This window comes from Sinocyclocheilus grahami, unplaced genomic scaffold (genome assembly GCF_001515645.1).
Source record: "Sinocyclocheilus grahami isolate Dianchi unplaced genomic scaffold, SAMN03320097.WGS_v1.1 scaffold89.1, whole genome shotgun sequence".
Classification (NCBI taxonomy): Eukaryota; Metazoa; Chordata; class Actinopteri; order Cypriniformes; family Cyprinidae; genus Sinocyclocheilus; species Sinocyclocheilus grahami.
Window position 1 is genome coordinate 796,212 of NW_015505268.1, and position 27,582 is coordinate 823,793.

Here is a 27,582-nt window from a genome sequence, read left to right on the forward strand (position 1 = left end):
TGTACCCTGTATTGCAATAAAAACATTAAAAAATTGATATTAATATTGCATGAAACATTTGGTCTTGGTTTGGCTTTATGTAACATTAACTGCGGTTCAGCTGGTACCACTTCTGAGCATTGAAGGCACGTATTTCCAATGTTAATGAGGTAAAAGACTTCTTAAAGTGTACGTAAACACTGTCATCAGTGGTTTCTCTTGCTGTTAGATCAGTCCGTCCCTTTATGCATCAGTGCTGTTTGCCCAGGTGTCTCCTGTTGACTGGTCTGTCACCGTATTTGGTGAGGCTGTGGCTTCCGCACGGAGTCTCCGGTAATCCGTGTGGAAAAAGCCAACAAAGCAGCAGGTGCCCAGAGTACACAGGCCTGCCATCACCAGCACTGGCACTGTGTGTGTGTGTGTGTGCATTTAGGATAAAGAGCAAGAGAGGGAGAAACAAATGAATGCCTGGAGCTCAGCCCAACTCTATCATTAACTCATCAAGGCATCAAGCGACCAGGAAAAGCCGGAAGGCTGGATTAATTTGGACATGTTCCCATTTTGAACATTTTCACTACCCACATTGGATTCAGTTTATGTGGAAAGTAGATTTGAAACTAGTGCACTAACCAGTCACACTAGACTTGCAAAGCATGGTGGGAGTCGTGACATGGTGAAGGGAGGAAACTATTCACCACTAGAATAACATGCTTTTTACCACTTACTGCACAGCGCACTGCATACTATCTTTCAGTTAATACCTAGTATGTGAAATATTTCAAATAAGTGCAACACTCACCTGTCCAGCTCAAACTGGCATCTGCTCCAGTAGCACATACAGATAATGGAGAGTCTGCCATTGGTTTGGCCAGAGCTTGTAGCAGGAGCAGATAAAGGGCGGCCTGAATTTGTCTGATTAAACATCACATGAAACACATCAGTAAAGTATATAAGATGGTAGTAAGTTTAAAGGAATAGTTCTCACCCTCAGGCCATCCAAGATGTAAATAAGTTTGTTTCTTCATCAGAACGATTTGGATAAATGTAGTATTACATCACTTGCTTATCAATGGATAATCTGCAGTGAATGGGTGCCGTCAGAATGAGAGTCCAAACTGCTGATAAAAATAACACAATAATCCACAATCCACATGACTACAGTCCATCATTTAATGTCTAGTGAAGTGAAAAGCTGTGTTTGTAAGAAACAAATCTATCTTTAAGACGATTTTAATTTGACACCGTCCATAATAACGCTTCCTCCAGTCAAATTCGATCTCCTGTTGTCCTCTCACATCAAAATCCACCAACATATTTACTTTGAACTATTTTGGTCTGTTTTCACTTGTAAACAGTGCATGCATAATCTGTACATATTTCTCTCCTGATTCAGACAAGATGACTTTTTTTTACAGGAGAAAGCAAAATTATGAATAGAGGACTCTATTTTTAGTGTATTTTAGTTGGAAGCCACAGTTTGAAGTTTAAAAAAAAAAACATCTCAATGGTGGAACTGTTTCTTACAAACACACAGCTTTAATTGATGGACTGGAGTGGTGTGGATTATTGTGATGTTTTTATCAGCAGTTTGGACACTCATTCTGACGGCACCCATTCACTGCAGAGGATCCATTGGTGATCAAGTGATGAAATTCTACATTTCCCCAAATGTGTTCTGATGAAGAAACAAACTGATCAAGAAAGGCCTGAGGGTGAGTAAATTGTGAGAAAATTTAAATTTTTGGTGAACTATTCCTTTAAGAGAAGAGTTTTAGCAAGCTGTTGTTAAAAACACTTAATAAAAACCTTACCCAGACACGAAGATCAGTCCAGAGGATGTTGCTTCACCCACAGGATATGAGCATTCAACTCCGAGCTCCATTGCGATGGGATATACAGAGTACCCAAAAAATCCAAACCACGCACATACTGCACCAATGATGACCTTCTGCTCGCTTAACAGGGAAACCTGACGGACAGCAGGATGACATCTCAGGTCAAACACACATTAACAACGCTGAAATCATTACTCTACTCACCACAGCAAAAACAGAGCAGCCCAGGGATGTCAGACACATGTTTATCTTAGTGACTTCTGTAAACTTCTTGGTCTTATCCACGTACAGGCCGAGGAGAAAAGCACCCAGAACACTGAATACAATAGCAACTGCACCGCACAGTCCTGCAAAGTCCTGCCACATTAAACATAGAGACAAAGTTATATTCACTTGACAAAGCTAACACTACTAATACTGTACAGATTTGGCAGGCAATTGAAAGTGATGTTTATATAAATCTCCTATCTATCATCTATCTATCTAGCTTTCTTAGGTAGTGCAGTATTTAATGCTATGTTTTTTTAAATGTATAAGTCAAGGCTTTGCCAATCCATCATTTAAAGTTAGCAAACTTTGTTTTTCGAGTTGAGCTAGTTATTTAACATATTATGGCACAGGTTGGTTTTATGGTTTGAGGTAAATGTGGGTAAATTCTTTTTGGGTTCTTACATTTGAGTAGCCCTTAACACAAAGTATCTGCTCCAGCAAGGTGGAAAAGCAAGTGAATACCCCTATTCCTGAACCAAAACACACCAGCAGGACCATGTATGCTTTGTCAGTAGCTGTAAATAAAAGAGCGACAAAATGCAGTGAATCTCAGACAGCAGTACAAAACGACAAGAGCCACTTGTAGTCAGATGCTATATTTCATAAATTCTCGAAAAATGCACTCATGCAATAAGTTGTCATGTCAGTTTGTTTAAAATGGTGTAGTACCAGTTTCACCCCCTGTAGAAAAGGTTCAGAGCAGGAGGTCACCATGCTGGCAGAGGGGGGTGTCGGGGGGACACGTTCACGGATCCCCACTGTTGCTAGGAAACAGGCTACGATGGCAGGTATAGCATATATCAACAGTTACAAGTCAGACAGAGAGAAAGCGGGACTATAGGGATGTGCATCATACAAGAAATACAATGCTTCTGTCACCAAGTTCTTACCAGCATGAAAAGAGTACTGGTGTAACTAATTATCATCGGAGAGAAGATATTCGCTAAGAGCAGCCCAACAGTATTTGCTGGAAAACAAAAGAGAAGAATATTACCATTCTACAGTAAGTTAGGCTAAAGGCATTGAAATACCATATAAGATATGAGCTGTAAAAAAGGTTACCCATGGAAGCCATCATGTTAGCCGTGGCCCTCTGGTGTTCAGGGAACCAGAGATCTGCCAGCTTGGTGGGGGCAAAGATGACCAAAGGCTGGGCAAAGGCGCAGAGCGTCTGGCCCCCCATGACCATAGGGAACATGGCCCACTCTGGGATGCAGTTTATCATGCCAATGACAAGCAGGATAGCACCCAACATGTTGAGCCATGAGCCCATGATTAGCTGTTTCAGAAGATAGGAAGAAAGAAAAGTATATAAGTGTGTTTCTTTTGACTGTCATTTTTTCGTAAATGTCATGAATATATTTACCACAGTGCCTTTTTTTTAAATACATCCCAAATTATGTATTGTGTTTGATAACTTTCTGTGGTGAAAGTGACATTTTAAACATTTAATAAAAATAATAAATGTGTTAAGTAAATAAATAAACGAAGAGGATAAAAGTGACGTGACGTGACATGTGGCCAGGTATGGTGACCCATACTTGGAATTAGTGCTCTGCATTTAACCCATCCAAAGTGCACACACACAGCAGTGAACACACACACACCGTGAACACACAGTGGGCAGCCTTTTTTTTTTTTTTGCTGCGGCGCCCGGGGAGCAGTTGAGGGTTCGGTGCCTTGCTCAAGGGCACCTCAGTCGTGGTATTGAAGGTGGGAGAGAGCACTGTACATTCACTCCCCCCACCTACAATCCCAATTTTGATCAATACATAAAATTGATCACTTTTATAGCGAGCATTTTAAATAACACAATATATATATATATATATATATAAAGTGTTGCATTTTTTGGCAAAATAGTTTGATTGTAAATGACAAGTATGTTAACTTTTAATTAAAATGTATAATTAGTTGCAAAATTGTTGGTTGCGGTGAAAATCGGTTTGCGCACCGGAAATGAAGTGCACGCTCATTGCAGCTAGGTTAATATTAATGATGTAATATAGCCCAATATATAGCCTATAATATAACATTTTATTTCCTATTATTTTCCCACTTGGTTTATGTGGGTTTTGTCATCTTTTATAGTTCGTTTACGTTACTGAAAATCAAATGAACTGAAGTGAAATACCCACTAGGTGGCAGCCTACAACAAGTAAATCTAATTACCGTAAAGACAAAATGTTACAAACGAAAGTTTTTGCTCGTCAAGAACAAAGTGGAGTCTGTGAGTTTGCAGGTTGGTAGGCCTACAGATGATTTGGGACAAACACATTGTAATTTAATTCAAATATATATGATTAGTTACTTCAGTGAATAGTATCTGACCTTTAGCCAATATAAACCTTTACCTTTTATATAGGCCTATATGTAATATGGCATGCTGTCACACCTAACCATAATTTCTGCAAAAATAACACATTTACTAAAATTATATTTACAATAAAACTGTGATATAAGTCATCACTGCCAAAAAAGATGCATTACTGATTTTTAATTTTTTTACAGAGGGAAAAATAACTTAATGGTATTTGGCAAAAACTATAGTTATTCCTTTTTTTTTTTTTCTCCCCGTAACAGCTGGTAAACAATATTCAACTAGATTTGAGAGTATGTTTGTGTATACCGAGAAGCACAGTCCCAGCGTGTCCAGCACCCATGTTGTGATCAGACTGAAGAAGATAGCAACCTCTACATAGACTAGCGACAGCCAGTTGACCAGATTTAGAGAGACTTGCAGATATTGTGCTGTCTGGTAGGCCACAGGAGCAAAAGTCAGCCATGACTGTAGAGAAATTGAACATGAAAATGAAGATGTAGCTTCAATGTGTAAGTTATTACGATATCTAGTCAAAAATACAACTATATACATATGTATATATGCCATTTATTAAATATATGAAGTGCATGAAGTTGCTCTATGACACAGTCAAAGTCTCAGTTCAACATTTTTTTGAACTCAGTTCAAAAAACAGAAACCACAGGTCAAAAGGGCCCCTCACATGAGCTAAATATGACAAACACAGAGTGACGTGCAAGTGTATAAGCAGCAAATTGTACTGAGAAATGATACTTGAATTTAAACTATTGGTACAATTAAAATATGTGATACTTCAGTTTTGCTTGTGTAATGTAATGTGCAAGAAGCAATGGAATACTTTGCAGAAATGTCACTACAGGCTCATTTTTTTACAATGAACCTGGATTGTTTTTGTCCAGTGCCTTATGGTATAAGAAGACAGTATATCATTTAATAAAGGCACATGAGAAGTTAAATGAACACTTATTTTGCATAATATTTAATGTCAGAAGATCTGCCAAGTGTTGTCATCCAATGCTTATAATATTACATTTTACAAATATTGGCCGATTAATTGGCCTTGCCATTATCACTAGTTTTTTGGGTTGTTTATTTCAGGTTTTATTTGCTTTATGGAAATTGTAGATGATAACTCTCTGTTAAAGTCATCTAACTGTTAAAGTTATCAAGTTGTATTAAAGGGTTAGTTCACCAAAAAATGAAAATTCTGTCATTAATTACTCACCCTCCGGAGACAATTTGTTGAATAAAGCCGTTATTTTTTTTCTCGTATTCTCATAGCTTCGTAAAATTACGGTTGGTTCAATCTTATTAACTGATGTCACATGGATTATTGCTACGTTGGCTAAGTTGGCAACACTGGTTGGAATGTGTCAGTGTTCCTTTGAAGTGAAGAAACGGGCCTCTCCATATGTGAACTTCTGCTTTCTCCTCTCCAATTCAATAGGTCACAGAATGCCTAGGCCATTGCTACGTATCTGGACTTGGGAACAGTTATATTGCTGTCTATGCAGGGTCAGATAGCTCTCAGATTCCATCAAAAATATCTTAATTTATGTTCCGAAGATGAACAAAGGTCTTACGGGTTTGAAAACGACATGAGGGTGAGTAATTAATGACAGAATTTTCATTTTTGGGTGAACTATCCCTTTAAGATCCTTTGTTTTGGCCTAAGTGAACTGCAATTTTTACTCCTTTCGTAAGCATCCAGGGTTGTAGTGGATGAATTCTGCTGACAAACTTGAGTCCTACTTCCATAAATGTGGGTCGTGTCAGAGCTTGTGATGTTTCCTGTATACAGCTTATAGAGTTGGAATTTTAACAGATTTTATTTACATAATTAAAAAAAAAGAGTTTTGTTCACCCAAAAATGAAAATTGTTATCATTTGCTCACTTGCCCTCACATTGCTGCAAACTTATGACTTGCTTTTTTTTTCTCCTCTGTGTGAGATCATAGACATAACGTTTATGCTGCTACAAGTGGGCATGGATGGATACTGTCAAGTTCCAAAAATGACAAAAACGCACCATTAAAGTGTGCTGCAAGTCTTCAGAAGACACATGCTAGCTTTGTTTGAGAAACGGACTAAAATGCCATACGGACTCATTTCTTAGTACTTTTATGTCACAGTGCCCATCCCTGTTCACTTTTATTGTCCTGAAAACAAGTGGTGTATAAATAATATGCTGAAATTCACATTTTGTGTTTTATTAAAGAACGAAATGATAGTAAATGATATCAGATTTGGGTGTGAACCAGAGTATTTGATTTAATCAAGAGCTGATAAAAAGTGGCAAGTAAATGTTGTGGTACTGCCACAGCACAATAATGAACCTTAAATGACAACCCCTGGGTTTTCAGATTCTCAGTGTGAGGGGAAGTGAATCTCAGTATTGGCTCAAAGTTCCCCGTATGATGTTGTCAGTCTTTCAGGATGCAGTCTCTGAGTTACACAAGAGTCAACATGCTACTTGGGTGCTTTGTGTGTATTTTATCTCAAGGAGACAACCTTCAAACTTAGAATCTCTCTGTGTGATTACACATTCTGGAACACAAACAAGATTCAATTCAATGTAAATGTTCGTCCTATAGCCTGTAAAAACTGGCGAAGATTTTTAGAGAGCTGAACAATGCATTCCTTGTTAAAGGATTTCATGCAATAAGCCGATGAACCCATATTTGGTGTGATTTTGATGTTTTTAATGAGGTTAACTACTGGAATTTAAGAGAAATGGGATTTTACTAATAAAGTCGTGCCTTCTTGTCTGACGAACTTATTAATTTTTCAGTGGTGATGCTTTCAGATCTGGGTCAGTATTACAAAGGTCACTTTTCTTTAGTAGATGTACAGCCAGATAAGTCTGATAAGAAAGTGTCTGCTAAGAAAGAATTCACAGACTATTGAATTATTTAAAATGAATGCACATCTTGATGTGTGGTAATGGGGCCACATCAGTTATTGCTTTTATGAAATGGTTGCAACATCTACATTGGTTTATTTCAAGAATTTTTTTGGCTAAATGGCTTGTGTGTTGAAATGCTTTCCACACCATTGACTTAATTCTGATTAAGTATTTAAACTAGTAATTGTGGCTTGGGCTGCTTCCTGTCTAGTTTGTTTGTATAAGACATCATTTTTACAGTATATTCGGTTGGACTTTCATCGAGTTGCTTAAAAATACTGTAGGTTTCTAGAGATATTTAAAATTGTTTGTAATTTTCTTGTCAGTCTGACTTCCTAGACCAGTGTCTTTTTCCTTTTCTGGTTCTTTTGTTATGGTATGAATTTTGTGAGAACTTTGGAAACTGATTTATACTGTAATGTGACTTGATATACATTGATGAATGGTCATTTCAGGTCACAAATATGACCAGGAATGTATATCTAGAAAGTAATTGGGGTCAGTTCTGATTTTATATAAATGTTTAGTGTTTTTTTTTTTGTAAAACAAGATGATCCAAAGTCTGTAAGGTCACTTTATTATGAGTTAAGTGCATTTTAGGTGTACTATTTAACCCCAGTAACTTAAACTAGATAATAATGTAAAGTTTGTGCTTTACTAACAATATTTTTTGGATATGGTACCATGGTTTTCTTGGATATACCTTGGACTACCGTGCAAATGTAAGTATTCCATATATGGCTGCACGATTAATCGAATGCGATTGTCTTGTGCATTTTGATAGTAATGCCGGTTCTGTAATCAGCAGGAAATCATCATCACGTGCTTTCAGATGGAGCAGAATTTACTACACATAGCCGTAGTTCACTGACAAGTTACGCAAAAAAATCGCTTATGAAATTGTTCGCGATAATGACAGCTGTTTGCATAGCTTCTCAGTGAACTACGGCTCTGTGAAGTAAATGCTGCTCTATCTGAAAGCATGTGAAAATACCACATTTAATAAAATTTTTTACTCCAAACTCACTTCATAACGTCAGTCGAGTGTTTGAAATAAATCCTTCTGTGAGAGGATGTGGCTTGTTGCACAGAATAAGGCACGCAACATATTTGATAGTATTTAAGCAGTGATAAAGGCATTGCATTATAAATATACTTTATTTTAATGAAAATTATAATAAGAAGAACTCCGATAAACCGTATATTGCCGTAGTTGTGTGTTTATTAGTCACGTTGAATCAATGAAAGCAGTTGAATCTTCTGTTTATTCAGCTGCAGCGATAGGCATTTTCTGGGTTTCTTCTGCGAGGTGCGAGAGCGCCCTCTGGCCTTTGGATGGAGATTTACTGCTGATCACAGAACAGTGCTTCACTGAAAGCTACGCATGACAATCGCAGCTTCTGTCGAATCGCGATCTCGATTCCATTTCGATTTATCGTGTAGCCCTATTCCATCACTCACCATATCAAAATACCATGTTTTTACAATCTGATATCATTGCTGTTCCATGGTACTGCCACTATACTTTTTTTGTAAGGGTTTATTGAATTTGTCATTTAATAATTAATTAGGCCAGGTGCTCTTGCACTCTGAAAAGCGGTATTATCAGGTTGCTGAATGACATCAGTAAATCTCAATTGTTCAGCAATCTTATAGTCCGGCTCTGTAGGTGTAGAGTTGCTCCCAGCTCCTCAAACAGACCCAACACTCCTCAATTGATGATTTTTTTTTTAGCACCAGGCCATAAAAGACTGTTTGTAACAAGCGTGAACTACTATTTTTGTCTGATTGCCGGGCCGTGTTCATTTAAGCGTTGGGGTCACATACAAACCCATTTTTCCAGAGACAAAACTGGCCTGCTTAGTAAGTCTGTCTTACTGTGGCGCTTCATTAGCTCCTCACAGAGCGCTTCATACAGCTGGCAGTGTCTGTGTGACCGGCCATCTCTCAGAGCACTTCAATAGCCACTGACGGATAACAGCAGATCCTTTGTAGCAGCAAATGTGTGAGAAACTGGGCGAAAGGTGTTACTGCTGGACACTTTCTATGAAAATGTTTGACACACCCTGTTATGAAAACCATATTCACCTGTGGCATATGAGACGCCCTTTCTTTAGGGTCAGGTTAGGGCATTGCCTGTGACCACTAGCTTGAGTGCTGCCAGTTCGTCAAAGCAGTTTCTGTTCGTAAACCCCACTGTGTGTCCTGGCCGAAAGTGGATTTTGGTTTCTTTTGTAGAAAGCTCGAGCGGAGTTTGAATTTGTGACAATCTTTGACTGCATGTGTAATGGAGAGCTGTGTCTGGAGTAGGAGAGGTTTAAACTGTCCTCAGGTTTATTTGTTTACTGGTTTATTTGGCTTTTTTATATATCAAATCAATAGTTTGGTTTCATGAGGTATATATTACACATTTTTCTGGTGTAAACCTGAGTAAGTTTTGTGTAGCATTAAAAGGAAAAAAAAATCACACTACTGTAAAACGCAACTTGTGCTCTATAATGTTTTTCATTATAAGAACACATTACAACACAAAACATGCTGACCTTGGCCAAAGTTAGTGTCATTGTACAGAAAAAGAAAAGTGTGACATTTGTCCTTTTGTATTCAAAATACAAGAATATGTATTTAAAATGGCATGAGTGTAAAAAAAATAGTTTTAGGTGAACTAACACTTTAAAAATCATTTTTACGAAAGTAAAAAGGCCATAAAAAGCTGTTAATTTGGTAACTGTAAGTTACCATACCATATATGGTGAATAACTGTAAACTGATATGTATCTGTAATTTTATTGTTACTGTATGGATTTTGCGATTTAAAAAAAAAACTTGAATTACCACAGGAATTAGCCTATGATTTAAAAAATGTTTTGAATTCGCATATGATTGTTTTATTTTTGTTTTCAGTAATGGAAGCTAAGGTGCTTCATAATCTATTCTATTTTAAAGTTTATTGCACTAATTTTGTGTTATTGTTACCTGTAGTATTCTCACCATATTTGTTTAAAAAAAAAAGTTAATTAGTAATTTAGTTTCATTTATGCTAAATTTAGGTTAAAATTCATACTGATGATAGTGAACAGATTGTTGTTTGGCTCAGTTTAAGTCCTGTGATTGAGTGTATTGAATGAAAAGCTTGGGTATCATTTTTTTTTCTGTGAAATATTTGCATCTTCACTGCAAATTCTTTGAAAGTTCTTATCTGGAATTCTTGTTTGTCATGATAACACATGTTTGGTTTTGTTCTTTTTGTTGTCTGTGTACAGTGATGATGATAGTTGGTTTAATGATAAGAACATGACAAAACATACCATCCCTGGTCAAAGTCTCAGAAGTGTTTTCACATTGTACAGTTGTGGGTATGTTCAGTTTGATTTTGCTCTAAGTGGTACAGCTGTGATGCGATGGTTTCCAGTCACGGCTCGGTTCCTGTACAACCCCTAGCATGATGGTTTTGCTCCAAACGCAAGCTACCACTGATTCAATTTGCACCAATGTCAATTTGATCCTTCAAAAGTTGGAAGCAAATGTTGGACACTCTGTGTGGCAATGATCTAACTATTGGTCATGTTATTTTAAAAACCACTGAGATTCGCATGTCTCCAGACTGCAGGCTGTCATAGGCACCGTTTCCTGTATTGTAAAGAGATCTGTTTTCTTTTTATGTCACTATAGTACCACAACAAAGTAAAGTGGCGCCCTCAGCAACGGTAGATTAAATTGCAGTTGATTTGTTCAGGAAGTTTAGTTCATAAACTGGAATTTGGGAAGTCTAGATTCTAAGTTTACAAAGAGAATTACTGAAGTCAACATAAAATGTTATTCACAACCATTTTTACTTCCATAATGTGATGCATTTCTGAGTGAAACAGGATATTCATTGAAAAAATGTGGGCCAAGCCTTGGTCCATTGGGAATGGCTTGAATATTGAAAAATGTTAGTTGTCACCTGTGACCTGTTAGTTGAAACTTACACCCTTAACATGTTCAACTGTTGGTTCTGTTGTGATTCTGATTATACACAGTTACTCATATCCTTAGATGACCTACATTCATGTCTTTGGTTTAAGTGCACTAATTTCACAGGCTATTGAACAGGCAGAAACTCCCAGACTGGAAGTCTCTCTGTCTGGACTCAAGAAGGCCAGCAAGAAACTTATGTGTGGGCATCTTAGAGAAGTGTCAGCAAATTGTAATTCACATCACTGATATTTTATGTATATCGTAAATTATATTGTGTTGGTGATAATTTAATGTATATTGATATTATAATAAAAATAATTAATAATTCTGTTATAAATGAAACATTTATTATTAGCCACCGACATAATCATGCATATCTAGTTTGTGATCAACAAACGGTTTTATCTTAAAGATGCTGCATACATTTTTTGTAACCCCATAGTACAGTTGTAGGAAAGACATGGGGAAAAAAGTTCCATACTATTTTCAATTTGGCTTGATCTTGAAAACGGAAAATATCATTTACTGAAAGCATTCTGAAAAGGCAAAGGGGAAAATAGTCTATTTCCTTGCAATCATTTTGTGTATAAATGTGTGTAAATAAATAAATTCCTGTGCGTGTTTTTTGCAGCTGTGTGAAGTGGAGCACAGGATGCAGTGTTAACACCACCCTGTGTCTCGCAGAAGAAGCCCGGCTGCCAGACCCTCAGCAGTAGACACATGGCGGCATTAGGGGTAAGTGAATCACTTCCTTTTGTGCTGCACAATGTTTAATCTGACTTAGAAGGAATAGTAAAAGAAAATTTGCTGAAATTGTACTTACCCTCAGGCCATCCAAAATGTAGATGAGTTGAACTGATTGAGCAGATTTGAAGAAATGTACCATTACATCACTTGCTCATCAATGGATTCTCTGCAGTGAATGGGTGCCGTCAGAATGAGAGTCCAAACAGCTGATAAACATCAAAGAAATCCACAAGTAATTCACATGACTCCAGTCCATCAATTAAAGTCTTGTGAAGTGAAAAGCTGTGTGTTTGTAATAGACATCCATTATTAAGATGCTTTATCTTAAAACTGATGCTTCTGATCGAAATACTATAATATGAGTAATATGTCCATAATCCATAATAACACTTACTCCAGTGTTACACTGTCTACACCACAACAGCTTGAGGCTGTCTACAAAGCGACTGTTGCAAATCATTTGAACTTTGTGTCAGCACATCATAAATAGAACGGGGCAGCAGTTTACTGTCGGGGATTTGCCGTGTTGTGCCGCATCCAGTGTAGACAGCATCACTGATTATAATTGGTTCTATAGTATTTTGTCACACGCACACAGCGGCGCTCGAGTCCGGTGTAGACACAGTGTAAAAGTCCATCCCCTGTTGTCCTCTCACATCAAAATCCACTGACAGTTGTTTTGGACTTTTTTCACTTGTAAACTGTACTTGATCTGTTTCACTTTTGATCTGTTTCACTGCTTCAATGAAAGTGATTTGATAGAAGTTTTTTTTAGCCAGAAGCAATTGTTTGAAGTTAAAAACATCTTGATAGATTTGTTTAGTACAGAGATGCAGGTTTCCGCTTCACAAGATGGTAATTGATGGACTGGAGTCGTGTGGATTAGTTGTGCATTATTGTGCTGATTTTTTCAGTTATTTGAACTCTTTCTGATGGTACCCATTCAATGCAGAGGGTACATTTTCAGCAGATTGTAATTTTTGAGTGAATATTCCTTTAACAATCTTAAATGTTTCACCCCCAAATTTGATCTCCTCTTGAATAGAGATGTTGTGTGGAATGTCTAAGCTTCTTATTATTTACAACAAAAGTAAATGGTGATTTATTCTACTTTGAAAGTTCCAGTTATAGTAATCCATATGACTCATCATGTGTTATATTCAAAGATCATATTCTTTTATGTTCTGAAATTTATGCCTTTATTCACTGATAATCGTCTCCTCTGCTGGAGCTCACAAACTTAATTTGTGCTCGTTTAATTCAAAAACTGCAGCGGTCAAACCATGTAACATTTTGTCTATTCTAAAGCAAGTTATTAACTAAAAATTATATTGTGACATCTGATATCCATTTGATATCCATGATCCTGGTTTACTGTTTTCTTAATACTTGGATTTAACTTCTTTTTTTCCCCCCCTACGAATAATGCCTTTAGACTCATGGGTAAATTAATGGCTTTGAAGCTCCAACTTTTATTGAAGCCCACTAATGCGAGAGTGTAATATTCACTGCAGCCCGTGGCAGTTCTCTTTCCTCATTTGACACTGCACTACACTGATTATGTTATTGCAACTTGGCTGGTGGCTGAATTCATGACTGAGGTTTGAAAATCTTTTATGAGAAAGTGCCATAACATAAAACACCTGTGGTTATGCCTTACTGAACACATTTAATCTCATTAGCTATGTTTCCATCCAAAGATTCGAATTTAACTTGTGCACAAAACTAGAATATCGCATAAAACATTTGCGAATAAAACACCGTTTCCATCCAACGAGTCAAACAGAACAAAATCGTCACTTCCTGATAAACTGGCACTAAATATCACTAACATAAGTAGGAGAAGCCATTCAATACAATAATTTTCATATATGATGAATTACTTGCGCCTCAGAGCGAGCAGACACAATAAATGCTGTCATTGCTTTCGGAGGTGGATGCCTGCTGTTTGGGAACACAGTCGTGTAACTGTAAGACAATTATACAGAAATACTTTGATGACAGACTTTGCTCAGGCATTTCAGAACAACCAAAACAACAGATGCTGTGTGACTAGATCGGTCCGCTGGTTAGTCAAGTTATTCCAGTCCCATCGTGCAAAGTCACATGACTTTTTTGATGTGCATATATTCTGCCATATTCCAAAAATGTGCATAAAAATAGGGGGATGTAAACATAGCTTGTGGTGCTTGCAGTGCTTCTCTTTCATCTTCTACACACTTTCCTGCAATTACTTCAATTCCAATCAACACCAACGTGCAGATACCATTCAGAGTTTTTGTAATTTCATAAGTTATCAGTGCACTTTATTCCAAAAGAAAAAAAAGTCTTCATAATTTTTAAAATGCTACTTAGACATAATTATAATTTTAAACAAAAACATATTATAGGTTATCAAATTTTTTATTATTTAAATTTTTTTTGTTAATATTATTTAAAAAATCCTTTAAACCTGGAGTAACATGCACTGAGAAACAATGAGACGGGGGTATGTTGGGTAAATAGGGTATGCTGACTTTAATGTTGAAGTTTGTGTAATATCTAGGTATTTCAACTTTAATACAAATATCAAAATTGATATATATTAAAACAGGGGTTTCATACAATCTCTGACCATTCACTACATTAAATTTTAATGGATGATATTGTGCAAATTCCCACTTGGTTCTAACACAAATTTTCCTTAAAAGCTGAATCACAAATATTGAAGCAACATAGATCTAATTATTTTCTTTCCAGTGGGCTGCTGGAGTGGTGAATAATCTGTATTGAATATGAGCAGCATGTGTCCTGACACGGATTGTACTTCAGTGTATAACATGTCTGGTCAATATAGTCGTCTGGCTGCTTCACATGGGACGTCTCTAAACAAACAACATTGTCTTTGAAATTGGAGCAAGGATTTAACCAAATGAAAAACATGACTACACTTTAAACATGAAAAAGAACTAACACTTGTTTTTGACCTTTGTTTTTAATGTAATGAATGAAGGCAACCTAATAGTTGGGTTTATATGGTTGACCTTAGTGATCTTTGAGATCACCCTCCTGACCCCTGTTCCTTCAGCCTGAGGATTGGATTGTTGTTTTATGTGTTGTGAAATACTTTAACCTCTTTTTCCTCCCTTTCTTTCTCATCCAGAACCCCGAGATGTTAACCAGGAAGATTAAACTGTGGGACATCAATGCCCACATCACCTGTCGTCTGTGTGAGGGGTACCTGATCGACGCCACCACGGTCACTGAGTGCTTACACACCTGTAAGTGTTATTGCTATACCAATATCTAGTCTTTATTTCAGTTATGAACGACATTTTGAATCGCTATTGTCTACAGATATTATTGTGTGCAGAAGTGCTGCTTTACCTAAAAATTAAAATTGGACTTAATTGTTCATTTACTTTTAAGACTCTTTGGCCTGGTTTCACAGACAGGGCTTAGACTAAGCCAGGATTAGGCGGCGGCCATAGTTCAATTAAGACATTCAAGTAATTTTTATAAACGTGCCTTAGAAAAAAAACATTACTAGTGTGCATCTCGAGACAAAGCAAAGGCACTGATGTATTTTAAGATTGGTCAGTGCAAGTTTCTTTCAGCTGAAACAGCTAGGTTTAAGCCTTGTCTGTGAAACCAAGGGGTTTATTTTTTGGGCTCATAAATAGTGAATTTTAAAGAATATCCTGGCCACTCTTGTCCTTATAAAGAACATGGTGACATAAAATGACAAAAAAAGTTTTATAAAAGTGGTCCAAATGACTATATTCCAAGTCTTTTTAAACCAAATGATAACTTTGGGACAAACAGACCCACATTTCTGTGTAATGAAGCCTTGATTTAACCTGGCTCTCAGTGGCGTGTTCAGGTGAGCAGCAGAGATGTTAACAAATGGTTCGTTGGAGTCAAATCTTTTCCAGAGAATGATTTGGTTCACAAAACCAGGTCCCAATGATTCGTTGTTGAATCAGACTGTTTTACGCTCAACTCACTGGCTCGATGACGCTGTTGCAGGATTAAGAGCACAATTAATGGGAAGATTATCAGTGAACAAATCATTTAGGACAGTTTTTGTGAACCAGATTGACCGCTTTATTAAAAAGGATCTGACTCAGAATCTCCTTTTGTAAAAGTAATGTGGTTTAAACCACAAAAAGATGTGGAAAAATAATTTGTATTGTTCAGATTAAGTATAGCATGTCAAGCTAGTTTTTGAATTGAACACTAGAGGGAGTCATTGTGCCACAGATCAAGAGCCTTTGAAATTATGCTTTAGTAGTTTGAGTCCTAAAACTAGAAGGGCTATTAGTTTTATTTTTTGCCTCTGGGTTTGTGCCGAGTCATTTGAACAAATTTACATCAATGTGACATTCTTGACTTTTGGAAATCAGTAGAATTATCATTGTGACATATAATGTGATGCGCACAGAATGAATCAATTTACTAAAGGTGTATAAATTGTGTGTGTTTGTGTATATATATAGTCTGCAGGAGCTGTTTGGTGAAGTACCTAGAAGAGAACAACACGTGTCCCACATGTCGGATTGTCATTCACCAGAGCCATCCGCTGCAGTACATAGGGTAAGAGTTTACCGCAGTAGACAAACACGTCTCAATCAATGTAAACCCCAGAGCTGCCCAGTAGGGGTCCATCAAGGCACACCGGTGAATAGCATAGTCTTTGACTGCTGGCTTCTGGCATGTTAGTTGCGTGTCGTGCAGCCACATGGGTATTTGAAGGCGACGTGGCTCCCTCCAGCTGTCTTTGTTGGAGGGTGAATTATTGATGTCCAGGGTAGAGTGTTCCTCTCCAGCACACACATCCCAGAGAAAACATCTGCTGATGTGACCTGAAAGTTTTACGCACTTCTGGAACTGAATCGCACCAAATGATATAATTTTAAGTGCAGCAGCTGTGCTAAACCATCGGCTGCAGGTTTACTACAAATCCACACTGTGAATCAGGGTAGAACTGCCACATGGAAAGTCATGATTACAACTGCAGGGTGTTTGTTTATCACGACAGTGCAGGATTTTGCACCATTTTATTTCTGGTATGAGAGGAAGTGGCTGTGAACAGTGTTGCCAGATTGAATGGATGATTTCCAGCCCAAAAGCTCACAAAAGCCCGCCCAAAACAAGACCCCACAACAACATCCAAAGAACTGCAGGCCTCACTTGCCTCAGTTAAGGTCAGTGTTCATGACTCCACCATAAGAAAGAGACTGGGCAAAAATGGTCTGCATGGCAGAGTTCCAAGACGAAAACCGCTGCTGAGCAAAAAGAACATAAAGGCTCGTCTCAGTTTTGCCAGAAAACATCTTGATGATCCCCAAGACTTTTGGGAAAATACTCTGCGGACTGACAAGACAAAAGTTGATCTTTTTGGAAGGTGTGTGTCCCATTACGTCTGGCGTAAAAGTAACACTGCATTTCAGAAAAAGAACATCATACCAACAGTAAAATATGGTGGTGGTAGTGTGATGGTCTGGGGCTGTTTTGCTGCTTCAGGACCTGGAAGACTTGCTGTGATAAATGGAACCATGAATTCTGCTGTTTACCAAAAAATCCTGAAGGAGAATGTCCGGCCATCTGTTCGTGACCTCAAGCTGAAGCGAACTTGGGTTCTGCAGCAGGACAATGATCCAAAACACACCAGCAAGTCCACCTCTGAATGGCTGAAGAAAAACAAAATGAAGACTTTGGAGTGGCCTAGTCAAAGTCCTGACCTGAATCCTATTGAAATGCTGTGGCATGACCTTAAAAAGGCGGTTCATGCTCGAAAACCCTCCAATGTGGCTGAATTACAACAATTCTGCATAGATGAGTGGACCAAAATTCCTCCACAGCGCTGTAACAGACTCATTGCAAGTTATCGCAAACGCTTGATTGCAGTTGTTGCTGCTAAGGGTGGCCCAACCAGTTATTAGGTTTAGGGGGCAAACACTTTTTCACACAGGGCCATGTAGTTTAGGATTTTGTTTTCCCTTAATAATAAAAACCTTCATTTAAAAACTGCATGTTGTGTTCACTTGTGTTATCTTTTACTAATATTTAAATTTGTTTGATGATCTGAAACATTAAAGTGTGACAAACATGCAAAAAAATAAGAAATCAGGAAGGGGGGGGGGGATACATTCACGACACTTTTTTTTATGTTTAAAAAAACCCACCAAGGCTTCGTTTATTTGGTTAAAAATGCAGTTAAAACTTGTAAAATTCTCACTCACCCCTGAACAGTGTCGCATGAGAAGTTTGCCAATCTTATGTGGGTAAATTACATAGTCTATTACATAGTCATAAGTCTTGAAGACTCTGTAGCAAAAACAAAGAGATAGTGGAAAGCATAATTTTTACTTTTTGAAAGCCGCTTGTTGAGGAGAGTTATTACTTGATTGGACTGTTACTGAGTGATGATTTTTGCCTGGAAGACATCTTGTCATCCAAGGTGTTCATGCCTTTCTTTCTTCAGTCGAAAAGAAATTAAGGTGTTTGAGGAAAACATTCCAGGATTTTTCTCCATATAGTGGACTTCAATGAAAACCAACGGGTTGAAGGTCCCAATTGCATTTTCAATGCAACTGCAAAGGGCTCTACACGATGCCAGCCGAGGAATAAGTGTCTTATCTAGCGGAATGATCGGTAAAAGAAAAAAATTACAATTTATATACTGTTTAACCCCAAATGCTCGTCTTGCACTAGCTCTGCGATGCGTGTGCGACTTCATGTATTACGTAATCACGTTGAAAAGGTCACGTGTGGTTAGTTCTTCGTCTGTGTACTTTGGTTCTAAAACGTAGGGTAGGGTGAAAAACTCCATCTCAGTTTCTCCTCCAACTTCACAATCATCCGACATCGTTGTTTTATCTTTTTTTGTAAAGGTTGTTTAACTTTCTTTGCACGTTCGCTCTGGGTCAGTACTTCCGCCACACGTGATCTTTCCAACGTGACTATGTTATTACATAGTCATAAGTCTTGAAGACTCTGTAGCAAAAACAAAGAGATAGTGGAAAGCATAATTTTTACTTTTTGAAAGCCGCTTGTTGAGGAGAGTTATTACTTGATTGGACTGTTACTGAGTGATGATTTTTGCCTGGAAGACATCTTGTCATCCAAGGTGTTCATGCCTTTCTTTCTTCAGTCGAAAAGAAATTAAGGTGTTTGAGGAAAACATTCCAGGATTTTTCTCCATATAGTGGACTTCAATGAAAACCAACGGGTTGAAGGTCCCAATTGCATTTTCAATGCAACTGCAAAGGGCTCTACACGATGCCAGCCGAGGAATAAGTGTCTTATCTAGCGGAATGATCGGTAAAAGAAAAAAATTACAATTTATATACTGTTTAACCCCAAATGCTCGTCTTGCACTAGCTCTGCGATGCGTGTGCGACTTCATGTATTACGTAATCACGTTGAAAAGGTCACGTGTGGTTAGTTCTTCGTCTGTGTACTTTGGTTCTAAAACGTAGGGTAGGGTGAAAAACTCCATCTCAGTTTCTCCTCCAACTTCACAATCATCCGACATCGTTGTTTTATCTTTTTTTGTAAAGGTTGTTTAACTTTCTTTGCACGTTCGCTCTGGGTCAGTACTTCCGCCACACGTGATCTTTCCAACGTGACTATGTAATGCGTGAAGTCGAGCTAGTGCAAGACGAGCATTTGTGGATAAAGTATATCATTTTTTCTTTTTTTAGTAAAAGGACCGATCCGATTGTTTCGCTCGATAAGACCCTTATTCCTCGGCTGGGATCGTGTAGAGCCCTTTGAAACTGCACTTTGGACCTTTAACCCGTCCACTATATGGAGAAAAATCCTCGAATGTTTTCCTCAAAAACCTTCATTTCTTTTCAACTGAAGAAGGAAAGACATGAACATCTTGAATGTCATGGGGGTGAGTAAATTATGATAATTTAAAAAAAAAATTTATTCTGGAAGTGAACTAATCCTTTAAGTCTTATGTGACTCGTAGCCCATGTAAGCTTTGAGGTCATCTGTATGCATGTGTACTCTTAAGAGTTGACCAAACAAGCCTGTTTCAACAGGAAAAGGCCTTCACCTTTTATGCCGTGAGCAGAAACTGCTGCTGAGAGACACGCGCAGATGTGCTCAGTGTGTAGGTGTGTGTAAACTGTCGGGGTGTGGTGTCCATCTGCCCCCTGAGCATTGGTGCCTCTGTGTCTGATGGATCCGCTGGTGCGCTGAGCTGTCATTTAGCAGGCTGTCATTTAGCAGCATAGAAGCTTGCAGTTGCTCGCTGATGAGAAACAATTTTCAAACACATTAAATATTCACCACAGTTCCAGTGCTTCCTTCTGAATGGGGCGGAAAAGAGTTGCCCCAGCCTTGCTGGTAGATGAAAGCCGTGTGGGATACGAGAGGAAGAGACAATATAAGAGTTCGGGGTCAGTTACATTACGTCGTACGCCATCAAACCAGCTTGCCTCCCTCTCTGCATGATTAATCTGACCTTAGTTTAACACCCCGGTGTTTACGAGCCACACTGTTTGATCGTGAATGACAACTGGATTTGTCTGTATTAACAGTGGCAGCTCATTGATCCTCAGCTCTCTCTCGCACTTGAGCAAACATACACCCACACACACACACACAAAACGGAGCTTTTGTTGATCAGCTAGCTAAATGCCAGTTACCCCCTCACCACCAGGCCTTCTGGCCCCCTCTGTGGAAGCTCTGTGGCGGCTAATTGGACCTCTACCTTCCTCACCAGGCATTTGGGAACAGGTGGCGGCTCTGGCTGTGCACCAGGGACACAGGTGCTTCGCTGCCTCACAATCCTGATCTCTCTCTGTCTCTCTTTCTCTCTCATCGTGCCCTCGGGGAGCAGATCAGCTAACAGCGAGCTGGACTCTGACACAGAATGCGGCCTGTATTCTCAAAGTGGCACGAGGGCATATCTAAGATCAGTTTCCAACTGGTCTGAGTCATTATGTGCTATTAAGAGGAACCGACCTGCCACAAGGGCTCATACACTAAACTAGACCCAAAAATATTGAGGGAAAAAAATGTAATGTTTTTTGTTGCATTGTGACATTATTTTCATCACATCATTAATTAATTTGACTGTTTTAATTATACTTGCTTCTCATCAAAGAATTCTGAAAAACTAAAATGTTAGTTTTGAGCAGCCCAACGGTTTTCAACATTGATAATAATAAGAAATGTTCTTGAGCACCAAATCAGCATATTATAATGATTTCTGAAGGATCACGTAACCCTGAAGACTGGAGGAATGACTGCTGAGATTTAGGATTTGACAAAACAGGAATAAATGTTCTTAATTTTCATGAAAATAATGTCACTGCATGTCATTAGTTACTCATCCTCATGTCGTTCCAAACCGTAAGACCTTCGTTCATCTTCTGAACACAAAGCAATATATTTTTGATGAAATCCGAGAGCTTTCTGACCCTCCATAGACAGCAACACAACTACAATGTTCTTACAATACTTTTTGTGCGCAAAGAAAAAAAATAAAACTTTATTCAACGATTTCTTCCGTGTTGGTCTTTGACGCATGTTCACAAGAGTACCACGATGCCAGGAGTTGTGGTACTCTCTTGAATGCGCAGCGGAGAATGACCCAGAAGAAAATAATTGTTGAATAAAGTCGTTATTTTTGTTTTCTTTGCTCACAAAAAGTATTATTGTAGCTACAGTGGGGAAAAAAAGTATTTAGTCAGCCACCAATTGTGCAAGTTCTCCCACTTAAAAAGATGAGAGAGGCCTGTAATTTTCATCATAGGTATACCTCAACTATGAGAGACAAAATGAGAAAAAAAAATCCAGTCAACGATTTCTTCCGTGTTGGTCTTTGACGCATGTTCACAAGAGTACCACGATGCCAGGAGTTGTGGTACTCTCTTGAATGCGCAGCGGAGAATGACCCAGAAGAAAATAATTGTTGAATAAAGTCGTTATTTTTGTTCTCTTTGCTCACAAAAAGTATTATTGTAGCTACATAAAATTATGGTTGAACCACTGATGTCACATGGACTATTTTACCGATGTCCTTGCTACATTTCTGGGACTTGAACATGTCAGTTGCATTGCTGTCTATGCAGGGTCAGAAAGCTCTCAGATTTCAACAAAAAATATCTTGATTTGTGTTCTGAAGATGAACGAAGGTCTTACGGGTTTGGAACGACACAAGGGTGAGTAATTAATGACAGAGTTTTCACTTTTGGGTGAACTATCACTTAAAGGTTTTATGTCAATCTTCTTGACATGTTTCATGAGGTTTAAATGAGTTAAATGCCTGTAAAGTTTCACATTTTTTCAGAGTTCATTTACAGTGTCCCAGAAAGTATAAGCTACACAACAAGAGCTGTGAATCTCAAAGCGGGTGCTTGTTTTGGCTGTTGGCTGCTTGGAACCGGCACTCGTGGGTTTTGTGGCATGGTAACATGTTCTCGGAGGTGGGCAGCCGTACCAGAGGCGCCACAGAGATGAACATGTCAACACACGCTTAATAGGTTTTACCTCCGAGCCCTGGGAACCGCCAGTCACGGGAGAATTAGAGACATGAGGAAGAACTACACTATATGCTACTTAACAATCATAGTTATGAGGGAACGTGCCTGCTGAATGCAAATGCGAATTGCAATTTTCTTGGTGTTCATTTTTGTGCATTTCTTTCTTGTCCTTCAGCTGTGTTTCTTGGTGTAATAAGGCATATTGTTTGAATAAATTATATTAATTTCCGTTTCTCCCTTTCCCTCAGCCATGACCGAACAATGCAAGATATTGTCTATAAGTTGGTGCCAGGACTGCAAGAAGGTTTGTCTCTTTTATTTATTTTTTTTGATGTTTTAGAAATACAATCCCTACGATCCATGTGAACTGGTAACAAAAATACCCTCATCTGATTATTTTTTTCTTATGTAAAGCATATTTTATGAAGCAGCTAATGATGTGTAAGATTTTAACAGTAAGGCTTTATATTTTTCCTCTTTGCTTTCTTGTGTGCAGCGGAGATGAAAAAACAGAGAGAATTTTATCAGAAGTTGGGCATGGAGGTGCCTGGAGACATCAAAGGAGAGCTGTGTAACATGAAAACCCCCCTGGACTTACAGCGCAATGGTACGTCCCAGCTCTCTTTAACTGCTGTAGGTGGTACAGTCCATCTATGATCACAGAGGAAGTGGGACAGTGTGTATATTAAAATTTATCAGAAGTGACTGTAAAAGCATTTATAATGTTAAAAAAGTTTTATATTTCAAATAAATGCTGTTCTTTCATCAACGAATCATGAAAAAATGTATAATGGTTTCCACAAAAACATTAAGAAGCACAACTATTTCTTAACATTGATAATAAAAAGAAATGTTTCTTGAGCAGCAAATCAGCATATTATAATGATTTCTGAAAGATCATGTGGCATTGAAGACTAGAGTAATGATACTGAAAATTCCACTTTGCATCACGGGAATAAATTATATTTTAAAATGTATTAAAACAGAAAACAGTTATTTTAAATGGTACTATATCAAATAAATGGGAAGCATAAGAGACCTTTTCTTTTTTCTTTTTTTTACAGTGAAGAAAATTGGTGTACAAACATGCTTAAATTTTCACATTACAGCTTAACTTCTGTTTGCACAAAACATCATTTCTTATGTTGCCTAGAATTGTTCTTTTATTATATTAGTCTAAAGGAATTGAAGAATGAGGAAAGAATGTTTGAAAGCCTCTAGACTCTAAACAAGCACATTATTTTGGTTTATTCGGTGGTAAACAGGCCCTTACCTTTCATTTGAGGAAAGAGTAATCTAAACCCAGGCAGTATCTTGCTCTTTTCATCTTTCAGTACCGTGTTCAGTGATACAGTCTGTGCAAATACTGGCCCTCAGGCAGGCTGAGTCAGCAGTCGTAATGGCTGGATAGATTCATGCATTGTAGTAAATAAGGCTCAGATGTAAGTGGTCTCTTGTTCCACATTGTCTCAGCTAGTTTAGCAGAACTGTTTGTTTTCGGAATAATACTTCATTTGAAGTCTTCAGTCCTCAAGCACACCACAGAACCATCAAACTGAACCAAGAGGAGAAGCACGTGGTGAAATGATGACTTAACTGTCTGCATTACCTGCCCACAAATAAGCATGATAGCCTTTATTTATGAGTGTTATGAGCATTGAAAATGCTTTTCTGGCCTGGTGTCACAGGTGTGCTTTTATAAGGTGATTTTAGAGAGGGCTGCTCTGAATCTGCCATGGTAGGGTACCTGATGGTGCTTCTCAAATCCCATCACAGTGGATATTAACCAGACTTAAGTCACCCTTCTGGAAAGCATGGTAAAATTTCTACCTGAGCTTGTGCACCTCATCCACAGACAGCTTTATAGAGGGACCTCATCTATTAAACACCCTAACGAAACTTATTTTGCTGGAAGTCCTGCTTTTTCTTTTCTTCACAGTCTTCTTGCTGCAGATTAGCCCAGACTCCGTGAACTTTTTCCCAGTCAGGGAACATTTTAACTATCGTTAACTATTAACTATTTAACTATAATTTCTGAGTGTCCTGGGAACAAGCCATCACTGTAGCAGTCAAGGCTTAAGAACGACTGAACCCAGACTGCATTTCGTCCAGATGCACGAAATCTCTTTCCCTTTCCCATTACTGCGGTTGAGATTTCTGGTGATGCAATGACAATGTCATAGTTATGTTTGACAGCTCCTCATACAAAACCATGAGGGTGTGTGGACAGTCGTTCAATTGAAATGCAATAAAATAAGTATAATAAACCACACTCGACTGGACTGGTCGCATGTATCAAATTCCCTCCTGCGTTGGCCAGTTTTGGTGATATTTAAAGTAAATTTTGTTTTAAGAATTTAAATGGAGGAAATTCATAGTTAAATGCAGCTTAAACTATATTGGCAGCATCTGTAGCCTGTTGTCAACAGCCACAGAAAAAAAGGTCAGTAAGATTGTATTTTTGAATAATATAGAAAAGATATCTCATGCTCAACAAGGCTGCATTTTTTTTGTAAAAAAAAAAAAATATATAAAAAAACAGTAATATTGTGAAATTTTCTTGTAAGTTAAAATCACTCATTTGTTTTAATATATTTTAAAATGTAATTTATTCCTGTGATGCAAAGCTGAATTTTTCAGTATTATTACTCTGGTCTTTGTCATATGATCCTTCAGAAATTATTATAATGTGCCTCAAGATTTGACTCAAGAAACATTTTTATTATAATCAATGTTGAAAACAGTTGTGCTGCTTAATACCTTTGCGGGAACCTTAATACATTTTTTTTTCAGGATTCTTTGATGAATGGAAAGTAAAAAAAAACAGCATTTGCTTGAAATATAAATCATTTGTAACATTATAAACGTAATACGTTTAAACATCTTTCCTGCCACTTTTGATTAATGCATTTTGCTGAATAAAAGTATTGATTGTATTTAAATTTTTTTTAAAGAAATCTTATTGACCCCAAACTTTTGAAAAGGTTTCATTGGATCCCTCTCATCAATATTAATAAAGGAGAGTATTTTTAGGCTTCCATAAAACTGTAATGAGATGCAGCCCTAGTTTCTGACCTGATCAGTGGGCAGCTGTCTGCCTGTCTGAGGTGTGAAGCGTTCTTTGGGCAGGTTGAATCACAAATTAATCTGTTTCCATTGATGAGGTGCAGACTTGTTTTGGAGACTGGCAAATGCGTGGGGGAGCAGGTTGAGATAATTGCTTTTTTTGTGCTTGATGAATGTTTCTTCACTGTGTAATGAAGAAACTCTTCCCAGAGTCACAAACTTGTACTCAATATAATTCCAGCTCTGAGAAGCAATGAATTACAAATTCTTGGAATCTTAATACGAATAATGATTAAACATTGATTGTTTTATAATGCGAAGATGATGTTTGGAAAGATAAATGCATGTACTACAGTATTTTTAAAAGCAGAATTATGGAGAGATGGATGTGCACAAAACGGTGGTTCTTATGGTTGTCTGGGGACTCTCTTGTAAATATTTTTTTTTTACATTTTACCCCACCAGGGGACCTGAAATCAGAAGATCCAGCCAATAAGGAAGCAGGAGACGAGAAAGCAGAGGAGGACAATGACTACCATCGCAGTGATGAGCAGGTAGGTTTCCCCGTACTCATCTGACCTCACTAATGTCCCACAAGGGAGCCTCACATTCTGTTAGCGTGTCCTCGTTAGTAAGAACGCGTAAGGGCTATGTTTGGAATATCATACTACTGTACTAGTCTATTTCTGCAGTGTACAGTACTTTGGAATACATGGATGACATATATTTCCAAGTCTACAAGAGCAGACCCATGCAGCATAGAATAGCAAATCCCATAATGCAGTGTGCTCAACATGACCAGTTTCCATTTTGTGTATTCTTGTAATTGTGAGCGTGTGTGTGTGCATGTCATTGTATGTAAGTGTGTGGGAGGAAGCATACAAATCATTGAGTATCTAAAAGATTTATAACAGATATAACAAGTATAACTACAAAAAAAATAAAAATGACAAGACCAGTGGCGACAACAAGTATTGTAAGCGATAATGATGACAAAGATAACTATAACAACAATCATAATAATAATAAGGATTTCATTAAGATTAGGAAGGTCAGTGAAGGATGCAAGTAATAGAAATTATATTATTAATAATAGTAATAAATTATAAATTAATAAATATTGAATAAATTATTAGGGTTGTCCCTGATCCCTCCGTCGCAACAACATATCATAGCTTAATCCCAAGCCCATGTCACGCCTCAGCGGGAGTGCCTTGGAAAGATGCTGCGGGGCAACAGGACCCAAAGCTCCCCCCCCCATTCCCCAAAACACCAGCCATCCATGGCCACTACCTGCATGCCACGCTTGTCTCAGATGTCTGTTATTTATTTATTTACATATGTTTTTTAATGTATAGACTTGTATATGTCTCAGCTAATTTGTGATGCATTAAAAAGGTGAGACGCATAGTGCAGCCCAGGCCAGGGACCCAGCTCACCCACACGGCCCACTTACCCTTTGTATGTGTCTCCCTTTTTTTTTTTTTATAGAATATATATATGTACACACATATACACATACATACATGCATACATACACACATGCCAAGCATTTTACTAGGTGTGCATGTATTTTAGCTAATATGTGATGCATATTACGAGGCATGCATGTCAGAACCAGCTAAGGTGAGAGATCCTGGAAGAAAGAGCTCAGAGAGACGGCGGGTAGAAATGCCTCATGCCCCACATCATCTCCCCCCACCCATATTTCAACTCCACCATACCAAATACGGACCGGGATGTCACTGTGGACCAGAGGCAGGAAGAGAAAAAAATTTATAATATAAAAAAATATATATATAAACAATTATTACACATATGAGTATAACATTTTCTTAAGCATTTTCTTATTAGTGCTTTCTTATCTGTGTTGTCCTCCTCCCTTCCCCAAAATTCTCAATTATTAATATTCAAATACATATAGTAAATACATAAATAAATGAGTAAATAATTAAGTAAGTGAATGACTGAAAGGAGAGGAGTAAAAAGAAAACAAATGTGTAGATTGCA

The 27,582-nt window shown here is 37.9% G+C and overlaps 1 protein-coding gene and 1 pseudogene across 1 annotated transcript in view; one reads left to right on the forward strand and one right to left on the reverse strand.

Annotated features, from left to right (window-relative positions):
* LOC107587103 (major facilitator superfamily domain-containing protein 7-like) lies at positions 1–11,994 on the reverse strand (annotated as a pseudogene).
* LOC107587068 (polycomb group RING finger protein 3-like) overlaps positions 11,907–27,582 on the forward strand; it is a 24,767-nt gene continuing 9,091 nt past the window's right edge. Inside the window, exons 1-6 of the mRNA XM_016274680.1 lie at positions 11,907–12,007; positions 15,162–15,279; positions 16,498–16,594; positions 22,755–22,810; positions 23,003–23,113; positions 26,038–26,126. Of these exons, the coding sequence (XP_016130166.1) occupies positions 11,993–12,007; positions 15,162–15,279; positions 16,498–16,594; positions 22,755–22,810; positions 23,003–23,113; positions 26,038–26,126 (486 nt within the window). The 5' untranslated portion in view covers positions 11,907–11,992. The remainder of the gene's footprint in view (positions 12,008–15,161; positions 15,280–16,497; positions 16,595–22,754; positions 22,811–23,002; positions 23,114–26,037; positions 26,127–27,582) is intronic.